The sequence below is a fragment of the Galeopterus variegatus genome, unplaced genomic scaffold (assembly GCF_000696425.1).
Source record: "Galeopterus variegatus unplaced genomic scaffold, G_variegatus-3.0.2 Scaffold538, whole genome shotgun sequence".
NCBI classification, from domain to species: domain Eukaryota; kingdom Metazoa; phylum Chordata; class Mammalia; order Dermoptera; family Cynocephalidae; genus Galeopterus; species Galeopterus variegatus.
Genome location: NW_007726649.1, coordinates 151,368 through 170,776, shown reverse-complemented (window position 1 = coordinate 170,776; position 19,409 = coordinate 151,368). Strand labels below are relative to the sequence as shown.

Here is a 19,409-nt window from a genome sequence, read left to right as displayed (position 1 = left end):
AGGATCTGGACTTTAACTCAGTAGATACAATGGGGAATGGATCTGAGAAATTGGACTGAAAGGATTTATAGACAGCCATTTACCCCAGACCAAAAATAGGAGGGTTTAAACAATCTTAAGAAACTTCCTAGGAAAAAATAGGGCAGATGACAAAAGAAAACATTCCCAGAGTAAGTATCTCTTAATTCTGGCATTGCAGGGGTTCCCAGTGTTACAGCTATTCTATTGAAGCCTACCATTAACCAGCCCTGAATATGTCCATGCAACTCCCAGAAAGTCATTAAATGGCCATATTCTTTTTTGAAAAATCTGTTTGGCATAATTTTTAGATTTACTGAAAACTTGGAAGAAACATACAAGAATTCCTATCTACAATATATCCAGCTTCCTGAAATACTAATATTTTAACATATATACTTTATCCTCTTCTCTCTCCTTATAGATTGAGCAATAGATGGGTATATAGATATACCTTTTATTTTTTTCTGAACCATTTGAGAGTTAGTTGCAAACACAATACCCCTTTACACTTAGATACTCCAGTGCATATCTCTTAAAGACATTTTCCTACATAATTACAGGAAAATGATAGAAATCAAGAAGTTAACATCGATATACTATCATTATCTAATTATAGACCTTATTCAGTTATTAAAAAAAAGTGTTCTTTTTAGGAAAGTAAATTTCCAGATCATGTTGCATTCAGTGATCTTATCTCTTTAATCTCCTTTAGTGGGGTCTGGTTCACTCAGTATTTGCGTTTCATGGTATTGATATTTGAGATTGCTGGTCAATTATTTTGTAGAATGTCCCTCAGTTTGGGTTTGTCTAGTGTTTCCTCATGATTAAATTCAGGTTATGTACTTTTGGCAGGAATATCATAGAAATCAGTGTTTTTCTCAGTGCATATCTTATCAGGAGGCACATGATGTTAATTTGTCCCATTATCTCATTTTTAATGTGAGCAGCAACCAAGGATCAATGAATATCAGATGAAAGTCTCCAAAGGAGACATGAAAAGGAAAACCAAAAATAAATCAACAGAGAAAAAAAAAAAAAAAAGAAAAAATGACATCAAAGGAAAGAAATAATTCAAGGAACAGAAGTATACTTCAAACTAGGAGAGTCTTTCCAATTGGTGACTTCTGAGATTTGAAAAGATATTGCATACATAAACAAAAAAATTATGATATAAAAAAGAAATAACTGTTAGAAAATAAAATTGTAATTGCAGAAATAGTAAAAAAAAAAAAGAAGGTTTTAAAGAAGAATCAAGAAACTCACCTAGAAAATAGAACAAAAAGAGTGAGAGATAGGAAAGATAAGAGATAAAAGGCATAGAAGCTCAGTGGGGGAATTCTGTATTAGGATAGGATTTCACTACATACAATAGAAAATCACAAAATGATCAAATATTGACAAGATGGAAATTTCTCACTCATATAAAAAATGAAGGCAGTAACAAGGTGGTTTGGTGGCTTCAGCGAGTCACCAGGAACACCAGGCTCCATTCTATCATCAACCAAAGGGTTTCCTTTGGCAGAACCACTTCATGGTCCATGATGGCTTCTGCAACTGCAGTTGTTATATCTGAATTCAGGCCATAAAAAAGAAGTAAAGTTAGTGGGGTGGGTACGGGGTGGGGGCAGGGAAGCTCTTCCAAGCTGTGGCAACTAACTTTAAGTAGCTTTCCAATAAGTCTGCTTACATTTTAATGGCCAAACCTAGCTACAAGGGAAGCTAAGAAATGTAGTCCTTAATTCTGCCCAGCAATATGACCATATGACAAGGTCAGGATTCTCCTACTAAAGGAGGGAGGAATTGATACTCAGCTAGGCAGACAGCAGATTCTGCCACATGGTTTCATATGCAACATAATTTACAGAGCAGAAAGGAGATACTAGTAACTAAATTAACTGTCTGACAAAAACCCAACAGATACCTAATAGGATACAGTTTTATACACAGTCATAACACTGAAAGTTTAGAAATCTAGGAATAAAAAATTAGTGTAATTCCAAACAAAACAAATGTGTTTAAGAAATATGTAAAAGATGCTCAACCTTGTTAAAAAATTAGAGGATTGCAAATGAAAATAAAAATGAAATAGTTTTCAGGATCAGCTTGGAAAAATTAAGATATTGAAAATAACCCATGTCCGTGGTTTTGAGAAAAAAGTTTTCTCATCAACTGTTGGCATAAGTATAAATAAATTCAGCTTTTGGGGATGAAATTTTGGCAGCATTTATCAAAATATAAATAAGTTTTCTTTGATGGTATATACATTTACAAACTTGGCTTAAAACAACATATTTAAAGACACACACACATTTATTAACTTAAACTCTGTAGGTCAGAAGTCTGATGTGGGTCTCACTGGATTAAAATCAAAGCTACATCAGTTGTGCTCCTTTTTTGGAAGCTCTATGATCCATTTCTGGGATCTAGGATTTCTAGGCTCTAGAATTCATTTTCAGCTTATTTAGTTTGTTAGCAGAATTTAATTCCTTGCAGATGTAAGTCCAAGTTCCTTATCATCTTGTTGTCTATCAGCTGAGGGCGGTTCCAGCTTCTAGAGTCTACCTGGCTCATGGTCCCCTTCCTCCATCTTCAAAGCCCGTAATGGTGACTTGAGTCCCCATCACACTTTGAATCTCCTCTTCCTTCTGTTTCAACTCTGACTCAGGAAAAATTCTCCACTTTCAAACACTCATGTGATTAGATTGGTGGTGCACTAATTATCTGGCTGCAATTATCTGGTGCACCCAGATTATCTGGGATAATCTCTCCATCTCATTGGTAACCTTAATCATGTCTGTCAAGATCCTTTTGCTGTGTAAAATAACAAATTCACAGGTTCTGAGGATTAGGCCCTGGATGTCTTTGAGAGGGTGGAGAGCATTATTCTGCCTACCACAGTAAATTATGCGTTCCCTTTTATCCAGCAATAGCACACATAAACACACCTCACATACACTAAAATCTGAGAAGAGAGAAAATAGAAGACTTAATTAGCAGCATCAAACTCTTATCAGCATTATGAAATACTAAGAAAAATATAGAGCAAAGCTTTCAAAGTTCTGGGGAAAATAACTTTAAATTCAGATTGCTATGCTTAGCCAAACTATCAATAAGGGGAAAAAGCCATTTCAAATATTTAAGGATTAGACATTTTATCTCCAATATACAGTTTGCAAAAATTTCTTGAGGTTGGATTTCAGCAATAAGAGAGTAATCTAAGAAAGAAGAAGGTGGGGTCACAGGAAGCTGTCACTCCACACTGGCACACTGGGACAGCAGGGCAGTGAAGCCCTGGACAGTTGTTGGGCAGCAGCCTAAAGAGTAACTGGTCTACACTGGAGTGGGAGAATTGAGGACTCCAGATGGGCATTGTTCAGAAATAGACTGGGGTGGATTGAAATGGTTTATCAGTGAGAGCTTGGAAAACTTGAGAATATAACAAAGGTACAGAATACATCATCCCAAATGAAAGCACACATCCTGTTTTAAGCAATTGGTCAAGTGTAAAACAAACAAAGAAGCAAAAAACTCAGAGTTTTTGAACCGGAGTGAGGCATAGTCTCTTTTGCGTAATACTGCGGTCATGGTGCTGACACTGTAAAGAACAATGCCTCCACACAAGCCTGGTCACAACCTGGACATGTTTGTATGTAATGACTTTATGTGGGAAAAGATCTTGAAGAATGTGCACTATGATATTAACAGTGACTAGTTAGAGATGGGATTTTGAGTGATTTTTTTTTGTCTGTATTTTTTAAATTTTCAAAAATGATCATATATTTGTTATTATACAAGTTAGGTAGTGTTATTGACTTTTAAAACAGTGAAAAGAAAATTAATGACATTATTATGTGGGAAAAACCATGGGCTTTGGAGATAGAAGATGGCTTCAAGTCCTGACTTTAGCACTTAGCAAACTGCGGCAGTTGATCACCCTACATTCCTTTAAGACTCAGCAGGACCAGCTAAGAGGCCAAGAAGAGGCTAAGAAGCATTAAAAGGACCTTCCGAGCATACATTCAAGTTTGCTGTGCCTTAATGTGCAAAGCACTGTGCCAGGCATGAGAGACTGAGAGATGAACAAGAGATACAGTCCCTGTCCTGAAGATATTCCGAGCCAGAGCAGGAGCAGACCAGGAAAGCTTTTGTCACTTCTCAGGCAGCAAAGGCTGTGCTTAGTGTAGACATGGAGTGCCCTGGTACTTCAGAAAAGCAGCAGCCACCCCAACCCCCCAACATAGGAAGGGTTCAATGAGGCTTCTCGTAAGAGATAAGCTAAGATCTACTCTGAAAGACAAATAGAAATAAACCAGATGGAGGACATAGGAAAGGGTATTCCAGGCAGTACCAGAGGCATCAATTGGCTTTCATTCTTCCTCTTTATCAAAACTGGGTCCTGGCACTGAAACCTCACCACAAATATTTGTTCCTCTGCCTTGCGTGTGCATTACCTTGGCCAATATTTGCATTTGTAGAAGACTGAACTTAACAATGCTTAATGATGTGTTTTGCTTGGAAAGTATAAAGGATTGTGGATTAGAATTTTCCTGTTTCCTTGTGAACCTTGGAAAACATCCAGGTAATTCTCTTTTGCCCTTATATGTTTGCCTCGTGCATTGAGCAACTTGAGTCTATAAAAATAACCCAATTTATGCAATACCCAATTTCTAATTTCTTGCCAATAGCCAAGGAGTATCTTTATGGTTAGTAGTGTGGGAAGGGGGAGGCATAGCATGTTGTGCACCAAAACAAATTGGATCTGGGGTTATCTTCTGAGATGACCCCTGGTGATTTTTCATTATGGAAACTACTACAAGTTTCTGTGGTTATGGCGACCCTAGTTAGACAATTCAAAGTGAGAAGAGGCTCAAGAATGCTGAGAAACTACTAAATGAAATTTTGTTTTTTTGTGAATAAGTATGTTGAAATGTAATAGATATTTTTCCTTCAGAGTTTGCCCATAATTTGACAACAAAAACTGTATCTTATGTTTCCTTAATTGGTTTATACACACTTTGGTCCTGAGAATCCTGAAGATGAGTTTTGCGCTTACAGACTTTGCTTTATTTTATGGCAAAGCTCCTAGGAGTGCTAGAGGAAGGGAAGTGTAAGCCTAGTGAAGGAGCAGAGGAAGGGTCCCCCATGGGGATGGAGCCCCATGTGCAAAGCCAGGAGGGCTTGGTTTGGTCGAAGAACTGCAAGTGATGGAATGACTGGCTTGCAGCAGGGTGGGCTTCAGTGAAGAGTGAGGCTGCAGAGGTGGGTGGTCAGGGGCAGACCACACAGGGTCTTGTATGCTGCCCCCACCCAATCTCTAGTCTCTTCTTTCTCTACTGTATCCAGCACACTGATCTTTCTAATTTGTATATCTGATCACTTTGCTTCTCACTTAAAAACAATACAAAAAAACTTCACTAGCTCCTCATCACCCAAGAATAAACCAAATTCTTCAGTCTCCCTCAGTCAAGTTTTGAAACTTTCTTGTGCTTCTTTCTTTTCTTTTTTTAAAAATATATGTAATTTTATTACAACACTTAAAAAAAACCCATAAAATGCAATATCCTAAAAAACCCAAAATGTACTATGATACTAATTCCCATGAGTTTGCTGTGCTACCATACACAAGTCAAGAAATTAAACCGTTAAATATTTAGGAACATTCAACATCAGAAGCTTTAAAATCTAACTGTATGAAGTAGCCCCTCAGAAAGCTACAACCTGCATTTTTAAAAAAGTATTTTCTCTACAAAGAATTTTATCAGCTATACAAAAATCTGTACAGTTTTTATTTTTATTTTTATTTATTTTATTTATTATTATTTTTTTTCCTTTTTGTCTTTTTTTGTGTCCGGCAACGGATCGCAACCCTCAGTGTCGCGCCCGTACCAGACCGGCAACGGGATCGCAACCCTCGGTGTTGCCCCCACACCTCGCTCAGCCAGTGAGCGGGAACTGGTCTGTATGTGGGATCCGAACCCTTGGCGGGAGCGCCACCGCGCTCTCAAGCGGCGCACTGTAGCAGTGCGCCACCGGGCCAGCCCCGTACAGTTTTTATACTGAAGCTAATATTGAGCTGCACTTGAATTCACATTCTTAGCAAAACAATCTCCTGAGCACACTCACACAATCCACACCCACCATTGCAGGATAGCCATTTATTCTTCATCTTCAACTTCTTCATCTTCTTCCCCCTCCTCCTCCTCATCTTTTGGTTCATTCTTCTTCTTTGAGCCTGTTGGCCTGCCAAGACCCATCTTTCCTGCTTCACTTTTGCCCTTGGCACGGTATGCAGCAATATCCTTTTCATATTTCTCCTTTCGTTTAGCTGCTTTCTGTTCATATGGTTGTTTATCTTTCGCTGACTGTTCAGACCACATTTCACCCAATTTTTTTGCAGTATCCCCAATGGATAGGCCTGGGTGTTCACTTTTGATCTTTAGGCGATGTTCAGAGAAAACAGGAAGAAGGCAGATGGTGGCCTTTTAGGAGCATTGGGATCTTTTTTCTTTCCTTTCTTATCACCTCTGGGGGGAACGTAATTTTTCATCTCCCTGTCATACCAAGCTTTGTCACTTTTAGCCATATCTTCAAAATTCGACTTTTCCTTTGTGAGCATGGTCCTCCATCTCTCTGGACATTTCTTGGAGAATTCGGCAAAATTGACAGAAGAGTCTGGGTGTTTCTTCTTGTGCTCTTCCCAGCAGGTCTGCACGAAGAAGGCATACGAGGACATTTTGCCCCTCGGCTTGTTGGGATCTCCTTTACCTATGGTGACAGATGGTGTCTACCCGGTGCAAGGTTCTCCTCAAAGTCCTACAGAATGGCTGAACACAACAGAGACGCTTCCTTCCAAGGTTCCAGCGTGAACCGGTTTGTTGTGCTTCTTTGTTATTCCAACCTTATTCTTTGGCCAATTTAGTCATTTTCTAAATGCTCTTTACTATTTTCAACCTCCACGCTTTTGCTTTTACCATTTCTTTTTTTCTAGAATGCCCATTCTCCATCTCTACCTAGGAAGACTTGCCTATCTCTGAGGGCCTAATTGAAATGTGATTTCCTTCATCTAGTTGCATTGTCATTAGAGATAGAAGTGATTGTTGTAAATTAATTTTTTTATTGTGGTTATATATAACATAAAGATTGACATTTTAAGCATTTTCAACATACAGTTGGGTAGAATTAATTACATTTACAAAGTTGTTACCACCTCTGTCTATTTACAAAACTTTTTCATCATCCCGAACATAAACTCTGCATCCACTAAGCAATAACTTATTATTCCTTCCCCTGTTTTTGGTAACCTCAAATTTACTTTTGTCTCTGAAAATTTTTTTTCATTTTATTTTTTCTTAATTGGCCTATGATCATTACATATATTTATGGAGTACAATGTGGTATTTGGGTACATTTATACAGTGTGCAACGATCATGTCAGGGTGTTTAGCATATCCACCACTTCAAACATTTGTCACCTCTTTGTGTTGGGGACATTCAACATCCCCTCAATTAGCAACTTTAAGTTACACAGTGGTTTGTTGTTGACTGTAGTCTCCCTGTATTGCTGTAGAACACTAGATCTTATTCTTCCTATCTCTCTGCAATTTTGTATCCATTGACTACCCTCTCCTTCTCCCTCCTCCCCTTATCAGTCTCTAGTAACCGCTATTCTATTCTCTACTTCTGTGAGATCAACTTTTTTAGCTTCCACATATGAGTAAGAACATGCAGTATTTCTCTTTCTGTGCTTACCTTATTTCACTTAACATAATTTTTCCCCAGCTCATACATGTTGCTGCGAATAGCAGAATTTCACTCTTGTTATGGCTAAGTAGTATTCCATTGTATATGTATACACCATATTTTCTTTATCCAGTCATCTGTTGATGGGCATTTAGGCTGGTTCCAAATTTTGGCTATTGTGAATAGAGCCATCATAAACATGGGAGTGCAGGTATCCCTTTGACATGTTGATTTTCTTTCCTTTGGGTATATAACCAGTAGTGGGATTGCTGGATTATATGGCAGTTCTGTCTGTAGTTCTTTGAGAAACCTTCACACTGTTTTCTATAATGGCTGTACTAATTTCATTCCCACCAACAACATATGAGTTCCCTTTTCTCCGCATCCTTGCTGGCATTTGTTATTTTCTGTCTTTTTGATAATAGAAAATCTAACAGGGGAGGGCCGAGCCCGTGGCGCACTCGGGAGAGTGCGGTGCTGGGAGCGCAGCAGTGCTCCTGCTGCGGGTTCAGATCCTATATAGGGCTGACTGGTGTGCTCACTGGCTGAGCGCGGTGTGGCTGGTCTCAAAAAGGACAAAAAAAAAAAAAAAAGAAAGAAAAAGAAAATCTAACAGGGGAGAGATGATATCTCACTGTGGTTTTGATTCACATTTCTCTAATGATTAGTAATGTTGAGAATTTTTTCATATACGTGTTGGCCATTTATATGTCTTTTGAGAAATGTCTATTCAGATCCTTTGCCCATTTTTAAATTGGTTTTATTATTATTTTTTTTTACTATTGAGTTGTTTGGGTTTCTTGTATATTCTGGATATTAATCCCTTGTTGGATGCATAGTTTGTAAATATTTTCTCCCATTCTATAGATTATCTCTTTGCTCTGTTGATTGATTCCTTTGCTGCGCAGAAGCTTTTTTGTTTGCTATAATTGCATTTATTTATTTTTGTTTTTGTTGCCTGTGCTTTTGAGGTAACAAATCTTTGCCTTAAAATCTTTACCCTGACTTATGTCCTGCAGCATTTCCCCTGTGTATTCTTCTAGAAGTTTTATAGGTTCAGGGCTTACATTTAAGCCTTTAATTCATTTTGAGTTGATTTGGGTATATGGTGGGAGATAGGGGTCTAGTTTTATTCTTCTGCATGTGGATCTCCAATTTTCCCAGCACCGTTTATGGAATAGACTGTCCTTTCTCCAATGCATGTTCTTGGCTCCTTTATCAAAAAACAGTTGGCTCCAGGTAGGCGGATTTATTTCTGGATTATTTATTCTGTTCCATTGGGTTACCTGTCTGTTTTGGTGCCAATACCATGCTGTATTGATTACTGTAGCTTTGTAGTATAATTAAAAGTCAGGGAGAGTGATGCCTCCTGCTTTTTTCTTTGTGCTCAGGATTGCTTTGGCTATTTGGGGTGTTTTAGTGTTCCATATAAGATTTTAGATTATTTTTTCTATTTCTATGAAGTATGTCATTGGTAGTTTGATTGGGATTACATTGAATCTGTAGATCACTTTTGTAGTATGGTCATTTTGACAACATTGATTCTTCCAATCCATGAACATGGGATGTCTTTCCATTTTTGTTTGTTTGTTTCTTTAATTTCTTTAATCAGTGTTTTACAGTTTTCATTGTATGGATCATTTACCTACTTTGTTAAATTTATTCCTAGGTATTTTATTTTATTATTTTGTTACTATTGTAAATGAGATTGTTTTCTTGATTTCTCTTTCCTGCTAGTTTGTTGTTAGTGTATAGAAATGCTACTGATATTTGTACATTGATTTCGTATCCTGCAACTTTACTGAATTTGTTTATTAGGTAGAGTCTTTAGGTTTCTCTCTATATAAAGTCATGTCATCTGCAAACAGGGATGACTTGACTTCCTCATTTTCAATTTGGATACCCTTTATTTCCTTCTTTTGCTTGATTGCTCTGGCTAGGACTTAAAGTACTATATAGAAGTGTTGAGATTGGACATTCCTGTCTTGTTCCAGTATGATGTTAGCTGTGGGTTTGGCATATATAGCCTTTATTGTGTTAAGATAATTTCCTTCTATACCTAATTTGTTGAGAGTTTTTATCGTGAAGGAATGTTGAATTTTACCAAATGCATTTTCTGCATGTATTGAGATGATCAGATGGTTTTTTTCTTTCATTCTGTTGATGTGATGTATCATGTTTATTGATTTCCATATGTTGAATCATCCTTGCATCCCTGGGATAAATCTCACTTGATCATGGTATATGATCTTTTTGATATGTTGTTGAATTTGGTTTGCTATTATTTTATTCAGAATTTTTGCCTCTATGTTCATTAGGAATATTTGCCTGTAGTTTTATTTTTTGTTGAATCCTTGCCTGGTTTTTGTATCATGGTAATGCTGGCCTCATAGAATGAGTTTAGAAGAATTCCATCCACTTAAAAATTTTTGAAATAGTTTAAGAAGTATTGTATTAATTCTTCTTTAAAAATTTGGTAGAATTCAGCAGTAAGGCTATCTGGTCCTGGCCTTTTCTTTGTTGGGAGACTTTTTATTACTGATTTAGTTTTGGTACCTGTTATTGGTCTATTTAAGTTTTGTATTTCTTCTTTGTTTAATCTTGGCAGGTCATATGTGTCCAGGAATTTATCCATTTACTTTAAGTTTTCACATTTATTGGCATATTGTTGTTCATAATAGTCTCTAATTATCTTTGTGTTTCAGTGGTATCAGTTGTAATGTCTCCTTCTGCATTTCTGATTTTGTTTATTTGTGTATTTTTTTTTCTTCTTTAGTGTAGCTAATGATTTCTCAATTTTGTTTATCTTTTCAAAAAAAAGCTTTTGATTGATCTTTTGTATTGTATTTTTAGTCTCAATTTCATTTATTTCTGCTCTGATTTTTATTATTTCTTTTCTTCTTATTTTGGGTTTGTTTTGTTGTTGCTTTTATAGTTCCTTGAGGTGCATTTTTAGGCTGTTTATTTGAAATCTTTTTTTCTTTCTTTTTTTTTTTTTTAATTTAGGCATTTATTTTTGTAAACTTTCCTCTTAATACCGCCTGGGCTGTATCCCAAAGGTTTTGGTGTATTGTGTTTCTGTCTTCATTTGTTTCAAGAAGTTTTTTGATTTTCTTCTTTGATCCACTGGTCATTCAGGATCACATTGTTTAGTTCTCATGCATTTGTGTAATTTCAGAAGTTCCTCTTGTTATTGTTTTCTAGTTTTATTCCATTATGGTTAGAAAAAATACTTGATATAATTTCAATTTTTTGGAACTTGTTGAGGCTTGTTTTGTGGCCTAACATATGGCCAATCCTGGAGAATGTCCCATGAGCTGATGAAAATGTGTTCTGTAGCTGTTGGATAAAATGTCGTATAAATGTCTGTTAGGTCCATCTGGTCTATGGTGCCATTTAAATCCAATTTTTCTTTATTGGTTTTCTGTTTCAACGATCTGCCCAATGCTGAGAGTGGGATATAAAGTTCCCACTTATTATTGTATTGGTGTCTATCTCTTCCTGTAGATCTGGTAATATCTGCTTTATATATTTGGGTGCTCCTATGTTGGGTGCATATATGTTTGTAACTGTCACATCCTCTTGCTGTATTGATCCCTTTATTATTAAAAAATGTCCTCCCTTGTCTCTTAGTACAAGTTTTGACTTAAAGTCAGGTTTATTTGATCAAGTATGGCTACTCCTGCTCACTTTTGTATTACATTTGCATGGAATATCATTTTCTGTCCCTTCACTTTCAATCTATGTGTGTCTGTGTAAGTAAGTATGTTAGAAGTGACTTGTATCTACACTTGCCTAGAGTTTAGTTTTTAAAAATTTTAATTTATGTATAATTTTCATATGCACTTTCTTACATACTTACATACCTATCTAAATGTAAATGTATAGGTTGATGAAGTTTCACAAACTGAACACACTTGTGTAAAAGAATCAGAACGTTACCAGCACCCCAGAAACATGTTCTCCAGTCACTACTTTCACTTAAGGATGACAATGATTCAGACTTCCCAGCATAAATTAATTTTGAACTTTATAAAAATGAAATCATAGTATATTTAGTCTTTTGTTTGTAGCTTCTTTTCTCTAACATTATGTTTGTGAGATTCATCCATATTGTTATATGTATTTGTGGATGATTAATTCTTGTGGCCGTATAATATTCCATTGTGTGAATATATTGAAATGTAGTTATGCATTCTACTATTGAGGAGCCTTTTGCTACTTTGAACATTCTAGTATATGTCTTTTGGTGAAAGTATGTGCACATTTTATTGTGCATAAAGGTAGAGATAGAGTTGTTGGGTTATAGGGTATGCAAATGTAAATATTGCCAACAGTTTTCCCAAGTGATTATGTCAATTTATACCCACCACTAATACATAAATGTTCCAGTTGTTCCACTGTCACTTGGTATTTTCCATCCATTTTATTTTTCCTATTCTGGTGGTATTTCATTGTGGTTTTAACTTGCATTACTCTGATAAAGAGTTCTTGTTTTTTAAACATTTATGCAGCCTTTATTATTCTACATTGTCTTCTATTATACATATTTATGTACATGTCTGAGAGAGGAACCACTTCTTGAATACATTTGTTCATTTCAGGTCACCTAACTTTTGTATAGACAGTATTCAGTAAATATTTGCTGAATAAAAGTGTAATCATTATTATCACTAACCGAGCACTTATTTTGTGCTAGGTACTAAAATTAACATTTTATATATATCATCTTATTTGTTTTGCACTAAAACCAATGTAGATAGTTAAAAGTATCTCCCTTTTCCAGATAAGAAAATTAAGGTTCAGAGAGTTTAAGTGATTTAGGTTTTTCTACTAAGTCTTTAAATTAGTGAATGAAGGAGCTGGAATTTGAAGCTATGTAGTTTTTATTCTAAAGGCTGTGCTTTAATTACTATGCAAAAGGGAGAATGAAAGAATAAATGGATTTATTTTGAAAGAGCTCTGGTTGCAAGTAACAGAAACCAATTTGAAATGGCTTAAGCAAGGAAGGAAGAATATATTATAATAATTTGAGGGCCATAGGAAAGGGCTAGCAGCTGGGCCACAAGAAAAGAGTGGGATCAGGTTTGGAAAGCCATTGGAATCCAGGATATACTCTCTCTTTAACTTTGATCTCTGCATTTCTGCCTGTGTTCATCTTATTGTTTTCCTCTTACTTCAGCTTTCTCTGCCTGTCTGCCCTTATGAGAGAATGTGGCAGCACCATAGCTCCCAAGTATACAAATTATAATTACAGTCATGCAGAGACTGACTGGCTGTCCTTTGGTCTTAGTTCCAAATTTCGGGAAAAAAAATGATTGGCTCACCTTGGGCCAATTTTTCCAATAAACTATATCCAGACGAGTAGGGAGATAGAGACTACCAGCATAGCTTCTAGAAGCCCAAGCTATGGATTGGGGAGCCATTCTCAGAAAATGGAATGGTTCATAGGTTGAGTAGCTCCTCCAAATATCATCTACCACAGAGTTCCCTTTCACGACAATGCAGAGACCCAGAGCAGTGTAAAAAATAGGGTAATCTTTCTCTCCAGCCCTCCTACCACATAGTTTTTTGTTTTGTTTTTGTTTTAAACACACTATTTAAGAAATATAATATTTCCCTTATTTTAAAAATTAAGAGAGCATAGAAAAACCTTTCAAGGTTCTAGAACTATTCTATAACTTAATCAGTATGATGATTACATAGGTACATATACGTACATAAATTTTTTAAAAATTAAGGAAGCATCAACAAATTAGGATTCCTGACTCCAGTCATATCACAGCAATCAGTGTAAAAAAGAAATATATGAATACATTTTCACAGCAATTTCTTGCTGGGGAGTAGATTAGTGAATTGAATATAACCCAATCTGGAGGTTCTCAGAGAAACAAAATTTCCATTTACAGGATGAGGCCTATTTTCTGCCTTAATCATCACTCTGGGTTTTCTTGATAGGAAAGAGTCCTTCCCTGGGAGGAGAGAAATCAGTGTGTATTTCTTCCAAGGGCAGGGCTGTGAATGAAAGGGTGATATTGGTGAGCCGTCTTTAATTTTCTTTAAATACCATGTTCGTGCTTTGTTTATTCCACTGTCATTTGTATTGGGCGCTTTGAAGCTGACAGTTTAGGAATTCAATAAAGATAAGAAATAGATCTAGAAATCTTTTAAAAATGACACACTGTAGTGTCATTGTTTTTTGTTCCTAAGCAATACTGCCACCTATTGGAAGAAAAGGAGAACTTTATCTCAATATTTTATTTGTAAGTCCTAATGATGGAGTGAGTCCCAGTGAACAACGGGCAAAAATAAAACTGATGTTAATTCAACATTCACACCCTTCCTGCCACCCACAAGTCCCCCAAAGATACAGCTCACAAGATTCTTAAAAGTATGATGTAAAACCAAATAGATGGTAGGCATTACAAGTCCCTCCTGAAAGCTGGAATCTTTGCCTTCTGCATTTGCTTGAGAGAAACTTCCACTTACATTGCTTCCTTATTCACTTTCATTTCACACAAGATTTTAAGACCAAAAACTACGTTTTCCCATTCTGTGTGGTAGCAAAATGTCTCAGTAAATCTCACATTTAAATAGAAGAGATATGTATCCACTAAGTTTTGCTTAGTAATATATTTTTTGAAAACTCTATTTATTGACCTCCATCATTCAATTTTACTATTTTTCTATTATTGGGGGTAATAAAGTTTTACTTTAGCATGCAAGAAATGCTTTTTAAAATAATGATTAACAGAGACCATAAAATAAAAATTACACTAGTAAAAGGGTTCTGTAGATATAGACAATTTAATTTTTTAGTGCGTTTTTCTCTTCTTCGTTTATTAATTTGCCAAACATTTAATATATTCCAGCACTGTGCTAGCAGCTGGGAATGCAAAGACTAGCAAGACACAGCCCCTGTCCACTGAGGGGTTCCGCTCTAGGGAGGTAAGACAGACACAAAGATACTCTGTGTAAAGATACTTTGTGTATAATACTTTGTAGAAAGTATAGTTGTCAAAATATCCTGAGGACACAGCTAGAGGCACCCTAATCCTGACAGAAAGATGGAGAGGAAGGAAGCTTGACTGGGGGAAAGATGAGTCTTAAATTATGTGTAAGTGTTGGCTTGGCAAAGAGTAGGGATTGGGGGTGGTGGGAGGGCTGGTGTGGACTTTGAGGTGTCTGTGGGATTTCCAGCTAGAGCAGTCCAGCAAGAATTGGGAACAGGAGTTGAAAACACTGGCACAGGTTAGAGTGTGAGAGATAGATTTAAGACGTCACCTGGAGAGACTGTGTGGCAAGAAAAGACCCATGGGCTGGGGATGAACACTTGAGTGGGTAGAGGGAGGTTGGATCACAAAGAACCTCCAGCCCAAAGAAAACCAGAGAAATTCAGTCATGGAATCCAGGGGGACTGATCCATAGCCTTTAGGACAAACTGGCCCAAAATTTCGTTCTGTTCCGCTCATCAGTATCTATAACTTTTTGTGTGTGTGGCTTTAAACAATGCAAATTTATTAGCTTACAGTTCTGCAGGTCATAAGTCAGGCATGGGTTTTGCTATGTTAAAATCAAGGTGTTGGCATCCTTTATTTCTTTCTGGAGATTGTAGGGGAGAAACTCTTTCCTCTTCATTTGGTTTGTTGGAAGAATTTAGTTGCTTGTGGTTGTAGGACCTAAGTCTATATTTTCTCGCCTGCTGTAAGTGGAGGGCCATTTCCTCCTTCTAGAGACTGCTGGTTTTCTCGGCTCATGGCCCCCTTCCTCCATCTTCAAAGCAATGGCAGCTTGAGTCCTTCACACATTATATGACCTACTCTTCTTGTATTGTTTTCTACCTTTAAGCACTCGGTTTTCGATTGGGTTAGGATAATCTCTCCACGTCAGGGTCCTTCACCTTAATCATATCTGTGAAGTCTCTTTTGCCATGTAAGGTAACATATTCACAGGTAGCAGGAATTAGGATGTGTACATCTTTGGTGTACCATTATTCTGCCTACCACAGAGCATAAGTTAAGAATGTTTACAGTGGCCTCTGGGTGATTCCATTCTCTCATCGGCTGCAACCCCTCCCTCCTTTGTGGGCCCAGGGGAAGCTTGCGAGTGGTTTTGCTGGCCTGGGAGATGGGATGGTGCATTCTGAAATGGTATTTTTTTTTTTCTCTTTTTGCCAGTGGTGATGGCACCCTTTGCCCCTGCAGACTTCAAGTAGCTTCATGCAAAGGGTGTGGATGTGGATTTGCCATCTCCAGGCAGCTGTTGTGCCATGCCAGCCAAAGGAGCTGCTGGGGCTTTGACTGATCAGAGTGGTCCCTCCTTCCCCTTGCCTTCACAGACTCCTCCTTAGGTCTCTTGTCCTCATCTTATGAGTTCCAGTGATTTCAAGATGGTAGTTTTTGTGTTTTAATAGTTGTTGGTGGGTCTGTTGTGGGGAGTAGTGATGCTGGAGATCTTCTATTCTGCCATCTTGGTGATGTCACTCCCCATCTCTGTAATATTTTTAAAATAGTTGCCAACATTTGAGAGTTAAGAGGTGTACCAAGTATTTCGAGTTTCACTGGTAATGCCAGGAAATTTGTCTCTGTAGGGCCAGCAGTCCCTCATAACAGCAGAGGGGCAGCCCTTTTTTGATGGGGGACACGTGCTCCAGTCCCCACAGGCCTCAGCACGTTAAGCCAATGCTCTTATCTTAATGTGGCTTTCTTCATTAATTGACATGACCTGCCTGCTTTCTCTGGGGATTTGAATTTGGGATTGTTTCCTAGAGTTTTAAGAAGGGTGTGATTGATAAACGTTAGATGCTGCAGAGAGGTCTAATAAGGGATAAGAAAATTTCCCCAACTTTGAATTAGGAAATTATGAATGACCCATGTGGCCTTAGCAGGGGAAGATTAAGAAAGTGGTAAGGCACAGAAGTGAGATTGCATTGCCATGGGTTGAGGAGGGGCCTGGAGAGAGGAAGAAAGTGATGAGTATAGAGGGGTTAGTGGCTTTTTCTATAAAGGCCCATATAACAGATATTTTTGGTTTTGTGGGCCATATGATCTCTATCATAACTACCCAACTCTCCTGTTGTAGTGTGAAAGCAGCCACAGACAATACAAAAACAAATGAGTGTGACTATGTTCCAATAAAACTTTATTCCCAAAGATAGGCTTCCCGTGGGCCATGGTTTTCCAAACCACACATGGGGTATGCTGGGTCAAGGGATAAGATGTTAGGTTGACAAGGATTTGAGCAGGTCTGCAGACACTAGGGGGAGTAGCTGGTGGAGAAGGAGAGGTTGTAGGTAAAGGAAAACAAGAGGAAAATTGGTGAAGATTGGTAAAGCCATTTTCAGAGGGAGCAGGAGAGAGCAGACCCCTGGGGGCGGTGAGGGGAGGAAGAAGACCTTGCCCACAGTGACTTGGGCAGAGGAGGCACACAAATTTGTAATGTGTTTGAGTAGGACGAGGTAAGACACTGATTGAACTGATGCTGCCAATTCTGTGGGTAAGGTAGGAGCTGAGGCAGTCAGCTGAGAGTCGCTGACAAGATGGGATGAAGAAATCAAAGAAAAATAGCAAGGTTGATAAACAGTGCTCAGGGCTCAGCTGAGGTTGGAAATTGATTGTATTGTCACTTTGTGCCATTGGAGCAGTAGCACTAAGGGTTAGAATCAGAGAAGGTAAATCATAACATTGGTCACAGATTCTGATCTTTCTGGTGAGACAGTAATTTAGAACAAAGGGGTCTGGGCTGAGTAGTGGAAGAAGAGAGGCCAAGAGTCTTGATAGACCTTAATGAAAGAACAAATCAAGGAATTAGGGGTTTTTGTGAACAGATGCCAAGGGTGTGAAGGTAGAGAGAGCAGAAAGGATAGAAGGTGATCTGAGGATAGACTACTGGAGTTAAGATTTCTCCACTGGGGCATTTCTAGGATGTTAAGATCCAGGATAGACTGCCTGGGTTAGGGGGCTGAAAGGGAATGCAGTGAAAGATTCAGAAATTATGAAGCAATGCATAGAGGTTGCAATCTCTCAGGACTTTGGGTGGATGGGGATTTTACTCAGTGATGAAGAGTGATCTGAAGGCAGTAAATGACAGTAGTGAAGAAGAGTGAAAGGAGGTATATCTTCAGGACATGAACATTAACAAGAGAGGGCAGGAGCAAGAGCACTCCTTCCAGGCTTGCAGACACCTGCCTGGTAACCGTGCTGAGCAAGCTGCCTCTGTTGCCAAGGAGACACATTCATCGCTATCTCCATGTAGGAGGTAGGCAGGCCAGGGCCTGTTGTTCAAGATAGGGAGGGGTCTGCTTTTTATCTCTAACCCTTCCCCTAATCCGTGCAAGCCCAGCTGTGAGCTCTCCTGTCACATAGTCCTGTTAATAGAGAATACGTCAGACTTCTCTGCTTGCCCAGGAGCTACCTGCTTCTTTTTGCCTGTCTCTGATGCTGTTTTGTAGCTCCAGCCAATAATGAATTCTCCTGTCCCCCTTCCACCAGCAAGGCAGTCCCAATGCCTGTCCAAATGTGTTCATGGAGAAGAGCCAGGCATCTTCTGAAATGACAGTGCTGTACTCTGAGGGGCTGTAAGAGCTGGGCTGTGGTAAAAATCCATTTGGAATCTCATGTTAGGGATGGTACAAGTGTGAACAATTAGTGATGACTCTCTTCGCAGCTCTGTCCTGAGACACCAGAATTATCCAAGCAGGGGACTCAGGTGGGTCCAAAGAGAATCACAGTAACTGGCTTAATGGAAGAAGACAAATGTACTATGTGCAGCTTATTTAAACTACACATAGTATAATTTTTACAATATTGTTTATCATTTTGTTTAATAAAATAAACCTTCATTTTCTCCCAGAAATTGAATCTTTGCTTTTGGCACCGAGTATGTACTGGCCCTGTGGTCTAGGGATAAGAACAAACAGCACCCAGTGCTATGCTATGCCTTGTCTCTTGAGCCTTAGCACCAGAAGCTGAGTCAGCACTATTTCTCAGCAGTTGCATGCAGAAGTGGAGTATTTCTCATCTGCCTAAAAAGGAACAGCTGAGGAAGGAAACTGCACTCCCCTGGGCTCCCTCTGCATATCTTAGGCATGAGTCAGACCCGAGGGCTGGCATTTGTCTCCTCCTTTAAGAACTGAGTCCTGTATTTTTCCAGACAGGCATCTCTCAAAAATAGCCAATTCCTGGGCAAATGACCTGCAAGCGGGAGAGGCCAGTCTTCTTAATCCTGTGTTGGGGGTGGTGGTGGTGGGGAACTGGTCCACATCATCAGGGGACAGACAGCTTTCAGCCTTCAATTGAGATTGGAGGTGGGGAGAACATTTATCCCTGGTTCTCACTTTTATAGAAAATAATCTTTATGGGGCCGGCCGGTGGCGCACTGCTACAGTGCGCCGCTTGGGAGTGTGGCAGCGCTCCCGCCGAGGGTTCGGATCCCACATACAGACCGGTTCCCACTCACTGGCTGAGTGAGGTGCGGGTGCGACACTGAGGGTTGCGATCCCGTTGCCGGTCCCGGTCCGGTACGGGCGCGACACTGAGGGTTGCGATCTGTTGCCGGACACGAAAAAAGACAAAAAGGAAAAAAAAAAAAAAAAAAAAAAAAAAAAAGAAAATAATCTTTATGGCATTAACATTTTGGGGCTTTTTTGT

General features: G+C 38.5%; 1 protein-coding gene across 1 annotated transcript in view; it reads right to left on the bottom strand.

Moving 5' to 3' along the window:
* Nucleotides 1-6,176: 6,176 nt before the first annotated feature.
* LOC103588244 (high mobility group protein B2-like) overlaps nt 6,177-19,409 on the bottom strand; it is an 85,032-nt gene continuing 71,799 nt past the window's right edge. Inside the window, 2 exon segments of the mRNA XM_008569869.1 lie at nt 6,177-6,475; nt 6,478-6,786. Coding sequence (XP_008568091.1) covers nt 6,177-6,475; nt 6,478-6,786 — 608 coding nt within the window.